This window comes from Papilio polytes, unplaced genomic scaffold (genome assembly GCF_000836215.1).
Source record: "Papilio polytes unplaced genomic scaffold, Ppol_1.0 DF822067.1, whole genome shotgun sequence".
Lineage (NCBI taxonomy): Eukaryota > Metazoa > Arthropoda > Insecta > Lepidoptera > Papilionidae > Papilio > Papilio polytes.
In genome coordinates this window covers 8183775-8200894 of record NW_013527137.1, presented here as the reverse complement: position 1 = coordinate 8200894, position 17120 = coordinate 8183775, and the positions used below count along the sequence as shown (strand labels likewise).

General features: G+C 32.6%; 1 protein-coding gene across 1 annotated transcript in view; it reads right to left on the bottom strand.

Annotated features, from left to right (window-relative positions):
• Nucleotides 1-14764, bottom strand: part of LOC106106930 (fasciclin-3) — a 22728-nt gene extending 7964 nt beyond the window's left edge. The window contains exons 1-4 of the mRNA XM_013287589.1: nucleotides 14677-14764; nucleotides 1872-1968; nucleotides 629-707; nucleotides 233-356 (exon numbers count right to left, since the gene is read on the bottom strand). Of these exons, the coding sequence (XP_013143043.1) occupies nucleotides 233-356; nucleotides 629-707; nucleotides 1872-1968; nucleotides 14677-14764 (388 nt within the window). The remainder of the gene's footprint in view (nucleotides 1-232; nucleotides 357-628; nucleotides 708-1871; nucleotides 1969-14676) is intronic.
• Nucleotides 14765-17120: the final 2356 nt, after the last annotated feature.

Sequence of the window (17120 nt, the reverse complement as noted above, 5' to 3'; positions counted from 1 at the left end):
CGTACGAACACCTATCTCGTGCGCGTAAAAAGTCTGCTGACCTTGAACTTTACCGCGGCGTACAAAGTCTGCCCGTGCGAACGCACGCTTAAACTAAAATAATATTGACGTCTAAAGGTGATAGGTCAGTCAATATTGGTTCTTTACTATTAAGTAATTAAAATTACATACGAGTTTGATCTTTATAATAACGTGGTTTAGAGTTTCTTTTAGACCGAACTGAGTGACTTACTTGCGACGAGAAGCTGCATAGTACCAGAGACCTCGATGCTACCGGTCTTCGGCGGTAGGACGCAAGAGATGTTCCCGTTCCATTCCTCCTTGATGTGCTTGATTTGGGCACCGCATTCTCCCACCTGCAAGACAGTTTGTTTTTTAGTCTGTGGTTCAAGTACGTATCAGTAACTTCTACTTAGATTTAGTGTACGCACACTTGATACTAAAATATCGCACAACTGTTTAGTCTCGCTTTAATCTTTAATTTCTATAAGCTTATATGGCGGTGAACATACTACTCGATTTTGAGTTGTGCAACTAAAAAGTTCAATTGCAAAAAATTGACAATCGCACAACAGGTGTGCGTTAGTTTGATCAAAGGTGTGCGCCTTTTCTTAATAGTAGTTCTAACCTCCAATCCTTGTCCATGGTACACCACATCTCCCTGGTTGTTTGGTATCAGACGGTAAGACGTAGGACCCACTGTCATTCTGAAAATTAAAACATCACGAATTAGTTAAATAAAGATAAAAAAAAACAGTAAGTAAGCCTAGGCTACATTATTTAAGTATACTCCACTCTTTTTTTTTCGTGACTGAATTGCCACTGTTTGCCTTTAAGACATTTACAGATTCACAGAGCTTGAGGAAGCCGAGCGCAGATGGCGCTTAGCCTAAACCTCGTTTATAGGTAACTAAGCTCGAGGGCTCCCTCAGGAGCCTCAGCACGGGCCGTTACCTCGTTATTATTACGGGATTAGACACAAGTCTCTCTCAACTGGAGTTATTAATATTAGTAGACTAAAATCAAAACTATCTAAAAATCTACGAAATTAAACATCCATCTATTCGACGGGTGAAAGGCTATTTGTTCCAACCGCCATTTTACGCGATTTTGACTCATATATTCAGTTTTTTAAATATAAAATAAATAATAAAGTATGCAGAATTATAGTAATTTTAATCTAGAGCCGGTCTTTCAATTGAAATTATTCCCAGGATTTGCATTCATGTTTTTTTTTTCTAAAAATGAAGACTTTAAATGGCTCTCCTGAACATAACCTAAACCTAACCTAATAAATAAACGTAATAGCGCTTAAAACAAATAGCCTTTCACCCAAAGTATTGTATATTTTATGTTGAGTGCATTTTTAATTCAATGATATCGACATTTACAACTATATTTTTTTTTAATTTCACGTAGGTAAAGCAGCTCAAATATGTTTGTAATCAAAGCATGAAGTCGTTAACTTATCCACGATGAACAACGCGAGTTTAACATCGTAGTTACGCATAGTTAAGTTGTAGCGGTGAGTTAACTAAGACGTTAAACTTGCCACGAACATCGGTGCTAAGTTTCGGCCGCTTGCCAATCCACATCCTTGTAATTCACAAATTATTCGACGACATAATAGTTGCGGTCATGTAAATTCATAATTGGCAGAAGGTCTACCCGTTTAATACATAGGTAAAGTAACTATCAAACGAGATCACATAATACGTCAAGCACTATGACCAATTTCGTTACATGAGCGAGATGAAAGATATAGCAGTGATAAGACAGAGAGAGAAAGAAGATATTTCAATGTCAAATGAAGTTTTCGTTCTACTCAAATCTTGAGGAGAGTAATTTGTTACTATGGTAAAACAACTTACCGACAAGAGTCAATGCGATATGGCACTTTGCAGAGCACTATCAGCTCGTCTCCCACACGACGCACAGCCTTCAGCGGAGTGATTTCGACATTTTGAGCTGAAACAACGAAAATATTAAATTAAATTACATGTTAAGTACACCTCACTTTTGTATTGATAAACGACAATAACATGTGTAAATAAATTAATTAAAAAAAAATAATACATGTAAATCGCAAACATTTTTCAATAATATATATATCGTCTCAGCAGTGAAGCATATAGTGTTCAGAATGTAGCGAATTCCAGATTCGCTTTGTACCGGCTGAATCCAGTTCGAATCGCTTTGGCCCGCCATCCGACCGAATAATCCTGGATGCCTTCACGAAATTTTTCTGTCAAACGCGTCTACATCTTCAGACTATTTCATATATTGCAATGTAACGATATGACGTGATAACGAAAATTGTATTTTAGTTTGTACCTACACATCTGTTAGATGAAAGTTAATCTATGGAACGCAATATCGCTTGTTCGGTAGAATAAAAAAGATATTGAGTATAATGAACTGTCACACGGTGATTGCTGGCCTGGCTTGGTTCAATCAGTCTCAGGTGAAAACGAAAGATTGACGTCACTCGTATATCATTTGTTTTCGATGTCGACGTAACTTGAATAGAAAAAAATGTTTTACAATGTTTTATTACACTAGGTTTCGTCCGCGATTTTTTCGCGTGCAATTAAAAAAAAAAGTACTTCTATGTGTTCTCCCAGATTATGTTCTACATCTATGCCAAATTTCATCAAAACCCGTTCAGCCGTTTAGGCTATAAAATCAAACAAACATCCATCCATCATTCAATTTATATTAATGAAAAAAATTGATAAAACCTTAACAAGGATATTTGGGCATAAAAGTACATTTCCGTGCACAGACTAGTGATTTAAAAAGCATGCAACAACGAAGTGTAGTCTGTTCCGGAAGTTCTCTTTTTGATATAACGCCGTCTGTGCATTATTTTCTCGCTACATAAAACTAAAGCAAAGAAACAGACCATCACCGCTGGATGCACATTTAAAGTAAAAACAATGACTTCCAAAACTTTGTAATTCCAATTCCGTTACAAGCATAAATTATAAGTATCAATAATAACTTATTGTTATTTAAAACACTAGCCGTTTCCGTGCTGCTTTATCCGCATGAAATTATAAAAACTCTATTTTAGTGTTTTCATTTGTCCAATTCTTAATTGCAAATGTCAAATTGCCGTTACCATAATAACCTTGCTTCCTCGATGTTGGCAGTAACTTACGGTCTCTTTTCCACATTAGTGTTTTTACCCAAAATATTAACCCCATAAGTTTAATGGCGTGAAAATATATAGCCTAAAGCGTGACGTAGGTGTAGGACTTCTTATTCAAAAAAGAATTATTCAAAAATATGCTGTAATTGCAAATATATACTGTAAATCTTAGGCAACAAAGTAGAGTGTGTTTACGCTTTATTATAATAGTATAGATTTGTAAATTTAATTCCCTTTTAAATGAGAACTACATTTATCTTCTTTACCAGTAACAATGAATAGCAATGTTGAGACCACTATAAAGAGAAAATAACATTTAAAACATCCGCATACTGAAGGAAACCTCGTTGTTGGAAGTTTGAGAGCCGCCGGCAACGCTTCCTAGTTACACGACATAGTTCGAGATCTTTCCACCGGTTCTCAACCCGGGGGAAAATTGTTTGGAAGCTCTGCCGTTTATTGAGGGTGCTAGATTTATATGGTGCTATAAATACTGGGCATTGTGAGTTTAGAAGTTTGGATGTTTGCGGTTATTATGCAAATTCTTTTTTGACAAGTTATTTTATCTGTATAGGATAATGTTTGGTTCATTGTTACCTGCATGTTCTTTTTCGGTTAATACAATTTAAAAAAAATATACGGGTTTATTTTTTTTTTCTTTTAAAGATTTCATGGTTTAATTTTTGTTAATCTGAATTATTTCTATATCTGAAACTAGCTATTGCTGGCGAATTCCGCGTGAAATAAAAAACAATAAAAAAGTATAGCCTATGTTACTGATTGATAACATAGCATTTAAAAGTGTTAGAATTTTTGAGCTCGGCCCAATAGTTTTGGCGTTATATCAATACATAAAAAAAAACAAATCTTTTAATTTTAATATAGATATATTTTTATGTTTAGAAAGTTATTTAAAACATTATGTTTTCGTAACGTTAAAAACTTTTTTAAACAGCTAAGTATTTAATGCACATAGCAAATATGTAATGTGTGAACAACGCGCCGCATAGCGCATAGTTTCTGTGAAGCTTTGACAGAATTAGTACGCTATAAAATAGTTTGTTCCCAGTACGGACATTTTTTTGTCCAAACTAATATGTTTTATTTTACAGAAACAATGTAAAAATGAAATACTATTTAGGTACTAAAGAGATGTTTTCTACCAATTGATGTGAAAACATTATTGATTAGTGATTAAGTAAATACTTAAGTGGGGGGTTTGGTTGTTGTTGAACTAAGTTTTAAAGGAGTAATACTCAAGTTATGTTTGGAAACGCATTTCATCTTATCGAACCAAAAACACTAACGAATGGTTAAAAATAACTGGGCAACTGTCTAGTAAAGACGTTTATTCGTCACTGGAGGACATCCATATCGTAGTTTTATTACGAAAATGCTGACTAACTAAAGACGTGGGCGGGAATAGATTAAACTATGGTTACAAAATAAAGAAACTCTAATCAGAAACTGCACGAAACAATAGTATTTAATCCATTAATCTGATCTATCTGTACATTGTAGAGCGCAGTTAATAAACTATAACAAAGTAGGACAGTGGTCATTGATGGAATCCATTTGGTGGTAAATAGGCCGAGGATCCCTCGCCAGAAGCTCGATGGGCGTAATTGAACAAAAAACAACGCATCACTATGACTTCAGACAATCAACGTGTTTACTTCAATAAAGAACACTCGCATGTGTGGAGTCGAATTTTTTAATTTAATTTTTGTTACCAAAGTTTTTAACTGCTTTATACATCCATCTATGTTGTTGATTTTAGTGTTTATGATGAAGCCTTAGAACTTATACGGCTAACTTCAAGTTGTCTGCAACTTGAAGCTGTATTAAACCAGCTTTTTAAATTTGTCGATATTTAAGTTCATTGATGCATAATATAAATAATTTACAAATGTGGATATGTGTAAATAATAACAAAAGTAAAAGTTTGAACGTCTCTGAATGTTTCCCAGTTCTAAGCGTAGGTTTGTACCAAATTGTTGCGTCTATTAGGATGTATGGAGGTATACTGACGTTTATTTTAAGGACACGAGAGGTCAACGCAGTTAGACGTTGTACGGCACGGGTATACAACATACATTTATTGTGATATACATTTTGCCTTTACAATTTGTTAGCCGGGGTTTTTCTTGATTGCTTGCATTTAAGTTTGTTACCAATTAATCTTGTAATTTACGGGGTAAGGGTCTATAATCAAGGGGGGAATTGACAAGCTATTAAAGTGGTCCAAGTTTTAATGAAAAATTTACAAGTTTTTGTGTTGCCTATCTGAAGTCTGTTTGAAGACATTTTAGTTGTTCGCAGTAGTTCATACACCATTTTTTTTATTTTTCGATGGTCTACGAAGAAGGGGAGGGGGGCAGCTAACATCACATGCCTAAAAATACATTATTAATCTTTGAATTAATTTGAAATTCATAAAGATTTGAATTCCGTAAAGTCTTCAATGTTAAGACATGGTATGTCGTGATCACTTGCGGCATTTCCAGTTAGGTTAGAGTAATGGCTGACTTCAATAGACGTGGCTTCGTACTTAATCATAGCCGTTCGCCTGCGTCAAAGCAAATTGTATCGCATCTAGATAGATTGAGCTTTTAGCTTTAAACCAATATTCGCTATTTCATCGTAATTTCGCATTAAAATGAGCTGCGTACACACGGGGCGGATTCGAGAGCTTATCCTAAAAGCCTTACTATGTACTCGAACTAAGCGATCGTCCCGTGGCCCGGAAACGAGTGAACCTGGAATTCCTTTTATCTCGTATTAGACGACAGTTTATATGTTAATATTATTGTTAGTTATTTCAGTTTGATGTTAGTTTTTAAATTGTTCGTACGTAAACGTTTAAATTACGTACAACCCGTTTGGGAAATAGTGAACTAAAATATAAATCTACGAATTACGCCTTGTTATTCTATAGTTTGTATAAATTTGTTTAGGTTACTGACAGAGAAACTTATTTTTAGTGAAACATCTTGTAAAATACAGGAGTATTTAAGTTTATTAGGAAATAGCTGCTGCTCGCGATTTTGTTCCCTTGAAATTTAAAAAAATTAATAAAAAACATAGTCACTTATAACGGTGAAAACATTTTTAAAATGGCCCAGTAGCTTTGATTTATTTCAATACATACAAAAATACAAATCTTTCCTCATTATAACATTAGTATAGATCTCACTCTTATTATAAATGTGAAAGTTTCGATGGATGGATGTTTGTTAGAGTTTGTAGCCTAAACTACTGAACGAATCTCTATGAAATTTGGCAAAGACGTAGAGGATAGTCTGGAAAGAACACATAGGCTACTCGCTTTTGTTTTTTTTTATTCCACGCGGACGGAGTCGCCGCCGAAAGCTAGTACTAAATAATTTAATTTACTTCTTTAAAGTCAAATTGTGTTGTGATACGACGAGTTATGTATACGTATACAATGACGTATGCAGTAAAATTGCAAACTCATTGAATATTCCTGGGAACTGAGATAAAAGCCTTATAATTAAGTGTCAAATTGCTTACAATCATAACAGGAAGTTCTCACAAACAGTTCTACGAAGTGATACAGGTCCGTGTAATGCTTCTCATATATTGCAACCAGGTTTTATCTGTAATTTAATACTGACGCATGCAATTCAAGTCGAGTATTCATACGTTTTATGTATTCGTGTAATGTTTTTTTAAAGTTATCAAACGATACCTAATTTTTGGGCTTATTGTAAGTTCATCAAAGTAATATTGATTTATCTTCACATATTATTGATATTATTTTAAATACATATTTTACAATCTAATTCAACATTTACGCAGTTTCACTAAATTTACTACATGCTTGGAATTTGGATGCTTGAAAACTTTTCCGAGACGTAGAGAGTTTTATTTTGTTATAAATGAATTTATAAAGAGTCCACTTAAGTTGATGTTATGTCTAATTACTTTATCTCGTTAGCAAACTCTAATTAGTGTAACTAAGAGAGGTAATGTTACATACGTATTTCAGGATAATATGCGTAAACCAGGTATTTTAAATTTTACCTTGATAGTTTATATAACAAATTCTTTACCTAGAAATAATACAAAAACAATGGTAAAGAGAAACTTGTCCAGTTTCGAATACATTTAATCTTTTATAACTAAAAAGCGAAGTAAGTTTTAAGTCTGCGAAACGAAACAATGGAGTGTGGTTAGTTCTGAAGAGCACAACAGCTGCACAGTGCTGCCATCTGTGATGCCGTGGAAAGAAACGAAAAGAAAAAACAATGGAACTTTATGAATAAACGGCAATAGAACAATTTTACAATAAAAATATCTCTTATTTCAATTGATGTAAAGTTTGTAACTCAAGTATTCTGAATAAGTATTTTGTCTGGTTAAGTACGGAAATATTCGAGTGAAATAACAGCAATATTCCCGGTGCATTTGATTATATTATTTTTATATTAATTGTTATCATTTTAATTGTATTATAGTTTATGCAACATACAGCATGCATGGTTTTGTCCGATATAACCTCACTCGTAACATAACAATGTTTTGAGAAATTGAAACGATACAAAGGGCACAAGGACAGCCCTAGCCGAGTGCAATATAACGAGGGTTGCCACATAATAAAAACAAATTGTACGAATTTAAATGTTGGGGTATAAAACAATTTGATTAATGATTTTGCTATTTTTAGCAAAGAATGATTATTGTTTTTAAAATAATTAAATTAAAATTACGATATGATTGATTATGTAGCATTAAGTTGTAAGTAATTTATGAAAGGGAGGACTTTGGATATGGAACTTTGGAATTCAGTAACATAGTTACTATCAAAGGCACAAAACGTCATAGTTTTTCTAATAAAAATAGTGGACTGATTAATTAATGAACGTATTAACATTTTTACTCTATGATTTAAAACGAAATAGTTACATACTCTTTGATTCTCCTCATAGAGTTAATCTCGTTGAGTCAATTTAATCCAATCTATCTTATAAATATATTATAGAAATATAAATGTCTGAATATTGTAGGGTATTGTAATGTTATTATCCTCAGTTACTATACGGGAGTTAGTTTAAACTCGAGGGTGCTTCGTAATAAGAATAAATGGCGGAGTCTGGAAGATAATTCAAAAGGATAACTACCTATATTATTAGATATAGGGGACTCATACCACTATCATATTATTTAAGAGAAATTTGATTCAATTGTATGATGTAATCCATGATATTTTATTATACAATACTGGTAGAGGAGGAGGGTCTTGTTAGAAGTTTTTTTGGTTACAAACCCATTTGTACAATACCAGCTTTTGCCCGATTTCTTTGTAATAAAAAAAAAAACTAGTATAATAATATAAGGCAATATTACTCAGTGATAAGTTAACCTTCTAATGATAAAAGAATTTTTAAGTCGTTTATTGATTACATATGTACAAAAAATACAAATATTTTTATTTTAACGTAGATGTAAACTACCTTTAGCCTGCGATTTCGTAAAATTAAAACATTCGCATTTATAACATTAGTAAGATTTATTTAGTTACCAGGTTTATCAAAAATCTTTAGGTTATGTTTATTTTGTTTAGTTTGTGAAAATACTGCAGTGGATGTACACATCTTTTATGTTTTTATTTACTGCTTAGTTTCCACGGGGAATTATTTTCCTTTTTGGCATGATATAGCGATGCATGGATATTCGACAGAAGCATTGCAGAGCAAATAGCAAGCAGGACGCCGGCGACTCGCTTTTGGGAATTGTGGTCGAATCACACACATGTTTACGAAACTATTCTGTAATTTAAACATAGGAATAAATATTATTTAGTCATTTTTTAAAATGGTTATGATATAAGAAAGTAGTGTTGTTATTATTTATGACTAGTTTACGCCCGCGACTCCGTCCGCGTGGAATTAAAAAAACAAAAGCAAGTAGCCTATGTATTCTTCCAGACTATTCTCTACATCTATGCTAAATTTCGTCGAGATCTATTCAGGAGTTTAGGCTACAAACTGAAATAAATATCCATCCAACCATCCAAACTTTCGCATTTATAATGTTAGTATGATTAAACATGAAACAGAGTTGAAGTCAATATCAATAAGGGGTGGTCAGATTTAAAACACGCTTAACTAAACATTGTCTATTCCTTGTAGTAACATAGAGCACGCATAGTGATTAAACTATCACACAACTGATTAGTCGCTTTGATTCCTATAAGCTTAAATGGAGGTGCGAACACTAGTCGATTTTTAGTTGTCCTACTAACAGTGGTAGAGCCAGCTTTAACATCTTCGCACGAATGAGTCGGCTCGCCCGGTGCAATACCACGACCACACAGAAAACTGGCGTGAAGTGGAAGCAATTCCGCGTTTCGTCTGATGAGTGTGGTGCCGGAGGCTCAATTTTAGTCCCTTTCCCGTCCCACCTTTTTCTATTAAGGAAAGGATCGGATGGAAAAGTGGATTTGACGGTGGAGGAGACGCATAGGAAGGGGAAATATCCTCTTTATGTGCATCTCCTCCTCCGTTGATGTAGGGTAGGCAACGCATTTATAATTGCGGATGTATATTGGCAACGGTCGCTTCGCCAATTTGGCGGAATTTAGGTGGCCGCTTGCTCGTTTGCCACCTTTTTGTATAAAAAAAATAGTTGCTGCGACACAATCGACAATCGCTCAATAGTCGTGCGATAGTTTATTCAAAGGTGTGCGTCCGCTAAAACAATATTACGATCGTCAATTGTTATATTTGATTACTCAATGATTGCTGTACTATCATTAGACTCTTCAGTCAAAGATCTTAACCAGTCATTAACCTCAAACGATAGTATTCAATGTAATTCATTAGGCTGATTTATTACGTCGTTATCGCCTCAAATATTGACACTGGATAAACGACAGTTAATATTAATTCGACGATTCGGACACCGACATCAATTAACTGTCGACAAACGTCGTTGAACTATCATCAATTCGTCTACAAGCTAATAAATATTCTAATGAATTTAATAGCACAAGATGGTTGAATTATAGATTTACTAGCTTTCGCCTGCGACATCGCGTGGAATTAAAACAAACAAAAGTGAGTAGTCTATGTGTTCTTCCAGACTATGCTCTACATTTATAACAAATTTTATGGAAATCCGTTCAGCCGTTTAGGCTACAAAGTCTAACAAACATCCATCTAAACTTTTGCATTTATAATATCAGTGTGATTAGTATGATTTGAGTGGCCACTAAGAGTTCCTTAGTAGGAAATTTTCATAAGATACTAAGCGCAACTACTAAACGTTGGTCAAAATGTCACTAAATATTTATAACTCATAGGATATTATCGATGATAATCATATATCGATTCTGTCTAATTAGAATAATCTTTTTTCAATTGCTTGGATTGCCAGTAATCGATTTAATTAACATTCTTGAGGTCTCTATTATTATTGATCAAAATCTAGTTGAAAGATGTCCTTTACGTCTTTTATTTTGTACAGCAATGTCATTTCGTTATAAAATAATCGATTATTCTTTCTAACGAAGACTGCAACTAGCATTTAAATATCAAAGAGTATGTGAAAATTTACAAAGCAAATTCAGAATGGGTTCTGTAGCTACTCGTCCCCCGAGATAGTTACAAGGGGTGTACCAAAATGTGATTTTATTAAGTGTGATACAGGGTGGGTCGGTTCTCAATTATTGCCCTCGCAACTTATATTAGCTGGCCACATCCCTGTGCGCAGGGGATGAATATATTATGTGGGGTTATGTGGTATTTTTTTATTGTTTTTTTAATGAATATAAATTAAAGTGTAAGGGAATCTGTCAAGATACAATAAGCCTTTTTCTTAAATATAAAATATTAAAGGCAAATAAAAATTACTTGAAACATATTAGAGACGTAACGATTATGACATATTTCGTCATATTTCAAAGTTCATACATTTTCTTTATCTTCATAGATTCCTATGAACTATTTACATAAAAAAACAAAACCGGGTAAGAATTGGCATTTAATATATTTAGTGACACTAATAGAAATAATACAGAAATAATTTAGTCCATTTGGTATTCAATTATTCAAGTAGTCTATGGACAGAAATGTAAGGAAGTGGGTAGAGTTCAAAGGATTACTCGTAGCGTTGTCGGACGTGTCCGAGCATTTCTACTGGATGCGATCTAGGATGTAATCTACAAACAGGGTTATTTGCCTATTGAAGTACATAGAGAGATACGTCATATATACCTAAATAGACATATATAGACTATCAGTCTATATAGGATAGTTACTCTGTTGTTCAAGAATTATTTGTCATTCGGTTATACAAAAATAGCGTTATCAAAAGGGATTGAAGACTTTAATGACGAATGTCTCATCAATTTGGAACAGGAAAACCCGAATGAACGAATGAACTGATAGAGAGGGATAAGGCATTTTAAGTTTGCTTACATATATGTCCCTGTATACAGGGTGATTTATATTTATCAGACAAAATGTAGCGTCACATCACGATTAAAAAATAAACTTACAAATATTAAAGAAAATGTACATCAGTGTGTGCGCTATTTTTTTCTGGTATTTAAAATGTCACCCTGTATACGTAATTTGTTAGTTGTTTTAATAATCATTTGTCAATAATGGAATAAACACTTATCTTCCCCAACTGTGTTAATTTTTGCTCAAGTCTTGTCGGTTATGAAAGTTTGAGTTTCGCCGCGAAAACCGTCGTTTTAACCATCTAGATAAAGTTTGCGAAACTAATATGGGGGCATGTCTCCGCTGGGAGCGCTGGTTAAAATTTACTCCCCACAAACCGCGGTCACTTGCTTTTTAAACTAAGTAAACTAGATTAATATGCAGTTACCGCTTTGAAGTTTCATAACAAAATTAACTGTGTATTACGTATGTAAATTTTTGCAATAATTTTAGTCTTTAAAGAATAATTTGAACATGTCTATTTTTACTCTAGGTAAAGTTATGGTTATGCTATGAAATTGAATAATAATCTAATCTTACTAATACAGAAATGCTAAAGTTTAGATAGACGGATGTTTGTTAGAGTTTGTCACTTTTTAATTCCGCGTCGTAAATGTAAATGTTATATTATTTTATTTATTTTAAAAGTAATAGAACTTTAGTTTGAAAATGAATATCTACGCATAACTTTTAGCTAAATCAACTTTGCACCATAAAACTGCGAAACTCTTTACATCTTAATAATTAGATATAGTTTCTTTGTGATATAAAAATGTATTTCGGAATCTACATTTATAGTTGATATCACAATAGTAGTAAGACACCGTGATACGTGCAGTGATCCCAAATGCGCAATAATGTATGCACCCTCGTGTGAATGTCGGATATCTTGTTGCCCCGGGGCTACTGTGTACATTGACCATAATTTTCAACAGGACAGTACTTTTAAATTACAAAATCTTGATATTAAAAAAGGAATGATTCTTAATGGTTTACTTAAAATAAAAAAAAAATAATAATTTGAAGTATTTTAGGGAAGTCTGTCTAAACTAATACATGTCCTAGGTAAGGCGCTTATACAAATTAAATTGATTATAATATTCCTTGGCTTTTTGTATTTCAAAATTCAATTAAAATACAAATTAACTTGATATAGGAGCAGCCTGTTGTTCTTGAGACACAATAGTCTAAGAGCTCGCAAATAACCTTTCGCTTCGTTAACTTTATACAAAACAAAAGAAAGTAAAATCCATACTTGGTGTAAGGATGAATTGAAAATGTTCTCGAATGTTCAAAGCGTTCGCAGATACTTTGATTGGTACTGGCTGTATACATGTTTAATGAAAGAGTTCATTCTTTTGTACTCTGTACAAATAGACTTTCGAAACAAACGCTAACGTTTTAAGCCTCAATTTTGATTTTTGCAGCAATTAATAATGCGGAAAGTACCAAACTGTTTTTACTGTTTTCATTATTTTTTAATTACTAGCTTTTGGCCGCGACTCCGTCCGCAAGGAATTTAAAAAAAAACAAATGAGTAGCCTATGTGTTCTTCCATAATATCATCTACATCTATGCCAAATTTCATCGAAATCCGTTCAGCCGCTTAGGCTAAAAATTCTAACAAACATCCATCCATACAAGCTTTCGCATTTACAACATTAGTAAGTATGATGTAGAAATTTTTAATGGATGTTTTTCAATATAGGAAAAGGCACTGTCGTGTAAAATGTTATACTATTCCATATTAAGAGAGTAATAACAAAAATACCTATTTTAAATGGTTTTTCAAATATTTCTCCTGCAGCAATCAACCCGCACAAATGGAATACAGTGATTTATCTGGGATGTACGTCAGTTGTTTCAAATGAAAGCCATGACATATGGCGGCCATTTTGATTTATGTGTTTAACAATTTCTAGACCACGCACACTGTAGTATTTTAAAAGGTTTTACATTTTCAAATTAAAGGATAAACATACGTAACAAATAAATAAAATAAAAATAAAAACACTACTTGTTGGTTAAAAAGTAAAAAAACACATAAAACAATACTATAATTATACGATAACGATGCTTTGTAATTTGAAACAATTTCATTGACAAATAATGCCACCAGATATCACTATTATATAGTATAATAACGTGGTCACCCTATCTTTTAATCCCCCTAAACAAGGACCCTCCAATCTCAAATGCAAATAATAATATGCGGTTATTTGGCGAGAGATTAGCGGTCTCTATTGAGTGCGGACGACGCGTGTCCAATTATCAGTAGGGCCGGTTTAAAGTGGGCTCCCGTCACACCGACATGTCACTAGTGTTGATCTACTGGTGACGTGAACATCTATCGTGTCATATCGATAAAAAAAAAACTAGACTACTAAACTAGGTTCATTATGATCTCTTGGAATTAGCTTGATTGGTAAGGCATCATTTGATTTGGCGTTCACTGTTTTGAAGACTCATCTGTACGAAAACATAGAATTAGATACGTATCATGGAAAAACTTGCTTTTGAGTCATAAGACAATTAAAATAGTCTTCACATTAACTGCTGCATAGATGAGGCCAAAATATACGCGGTAAAAGATATTGTCTATAAACTAAACAGTAACGTTTTTAATATTTTTTAAACTATCGATATCATGAAACGCAACTACAATTATTATTATAAACTCAAATATTTATAATGTCACCGGGACAATAAAAGAACGAACTCAATAAAAACCGTAACGCGATCTATATATAAAAAATAATGCACATCTGTCCGACTAAGTACCTATTGTGACAAATTCAATGGGACATCAAACCAATGAAATGAAACTTGGGCTTTTTGAAACGGTAGCTTAATCTTGTAGGGTTGCCATCAGTCTGACACTTCATATACCTAAATAAGTACATAAATATGTAGTATTTTCTACAATACACAAACTCTATTTATTTTCACAAGAAAATTAAGTATTTACAACATATTTGAGCCAAGTGTATGTTTTGTCATTTCTGTTTACATTTAGGTTAGTCAATGGTTAGTTTTAGTTGTTTTACCAACCTCTTGGATTTGGTTGTTCTCTATATTTTCTGACATCTTTGCCCTCTTTATTGACATCCTTTTCACATAAAATGTCAACATACAACATTACTTTCAGTCTAATGACTAGATGCTAATTTCCTTCATCTACATATCTATTCATTCTGCTCACCCTCTGTTAAGAATGCGTCGTAATAAAGATATTGGGCGTGCATTGTAAAGTCAACATAAATGTAACCTAGAGAGGAACTTAATAAATTATTACTTTATTTAAATATGTGTAAAAAGTTTTACAACCAAAGAAGCGAATTAGAATTCGTAATATTTTTTAATACATAAAATGAAATTTATTTTATTTAGATCTACAAACTTTAAAAGATAAAATGATTCAAAAACGGTAGGCGACATTCAGTATTTATATCAACAAAAAAGAGGTTATATTTTAACGATTTTTGGCGGGGAAAAGCAAACGCCATATTTATTCTTTACGGCCAGTGCGTTATTCGTTTTTCAAATTGCGAAATAGCCAAGATATTTTTACTCTATTGAAATGTGCACGTGAATTTAATAAAAAACGAAAAAGTTATTTTCTTTTAAAGAAGGTTCCAGATAAAGACAAAGGACTAAAGGGGAATTTACATTTCATTATTTGCTCTTTGATATAGATTGGATATACAAGTCTTAGGTAAACTTGCTCTCTATATGGAAATTTATAGAATATAAAATGGCTAGACGAACGAACAGATTTTATTACTTGTAAATGGAAACAAAAAGAAAAAGACGTTAGTTATGTACAATTTTATACTTATATATTTTTTTAAATAGTCTGTTCAATAAATGATAAAAGTTAGTATTCGTATAATATTTTACGACACAAAATTTCTTAAAGAATTATTGTACAAACAATCTTTTACTTTGGAATCGTGTCCTATCTACGTAAGGGGGACCACAGAAGTTGCCCAGTGGCCCTTTGGGCGATCATTTCGTTTGACGACGGACCCCTAAAGTTGTAAGTTGGTAATAAAAATTGGTTTAACACTTTATAAGAGCATGGAGTAAACTTCGTTTGTGGGATTTGTGCCAAATTGAATTTGTTTTATGTCGATATTTGTGTAAACATAAGTACCAAAACTTAATTAACTAAACTATATGTCATTCTGAGAACAATCTATACCAGTACGTACTGTTAAAAATCCAAAATGGCTGCCGTCATAAACTGCCTGATGACATATTTTTGTTTAACAACCCAAAAATGGGTATCAAATGGAAGGACTTTACAAGTAGAATTTAGTACAAAATGGCGGTTGACATATTGACAATTTTTTGCACAACTTGTGCATCAAATGGAAGGGCCTTGATTATAGTTTTAATGATAAGGGACAATGTTATTAATTAAACTGTGTTCTAGGATATAATAGAGTTGTTGCTATGGAGATATAATTAACTGAAACGTAGATAACTGTGATCTTATATACGTTTAATTATTCATAACACGTGTAGTTCCAGAGTTAATTAATTCACGGAATTAATGTATTTAATTGCAAACGTCCGATTATCTTGACAAATGGGATATCACATTACAAATACTATCTATTTATTGAATAATGTACAAGTCGAATGGTGTTAAATATTAAAAATGTAAAAAAAATGTTAAACAGTATTATACCATTAAGAGAATAAACAACATAATTATACTGGTTATCATATATTTTTTAATTGAAAAATAGTCAAATCAGTTCCGTTCCGTCTAGTATTTGAAGAAAGGATTTTTTTAATCGATATTGCATGTTTGTTTTATAAAATTATCTACAAAAGGATATAAAAGGACAGACGTGTTAATGAAAGAATCTCGTCATACATTGTAAAAAAAACATATTTTATGAAAGGGAAATAACGAGGGGTGAGCGGTGAGAGTATCCGTTGTAATAAAACAATGGGCATAATTATTATTAAATTTGACGAAGGCAATTCTAAGTGAAAAATTGATGACTGCCATTTTTCATGGATTCATAAAAGAAAGAATAATTTATAACAATGTGCTGGGGTCGTTCACACCGTTTAGCATACGCGACAAATATTAATTAAATTACTGTTTCCTTAAATTCACGTATTACGATTATATGTTGCTCTATTTCATACGAATTATTTAATTAAAAGAATATTAGAAATAATTCTTAATATTATTAAATATAAATATTTGTACTACAAAAGTTACACTTAATATTTACACAATATTTTTTTTTTATTTAACATCTACAGACTCTTGATCCGTACTCTTTTTTGCACAGTTTATGTCTTTTTTCTCTTTTCTTTTTTGGTTGCGTACATAATGAGTTTACAAGTTTGAAATTAAGCACATCCCTCGGGAAGCTCCTAATATTTGAATAAACAGAACGTTTATTTTTTATTTCATAATATGGTTTGAATTTATAAATTGCCAGTCTACTCGAAACAGTCTCTGTACG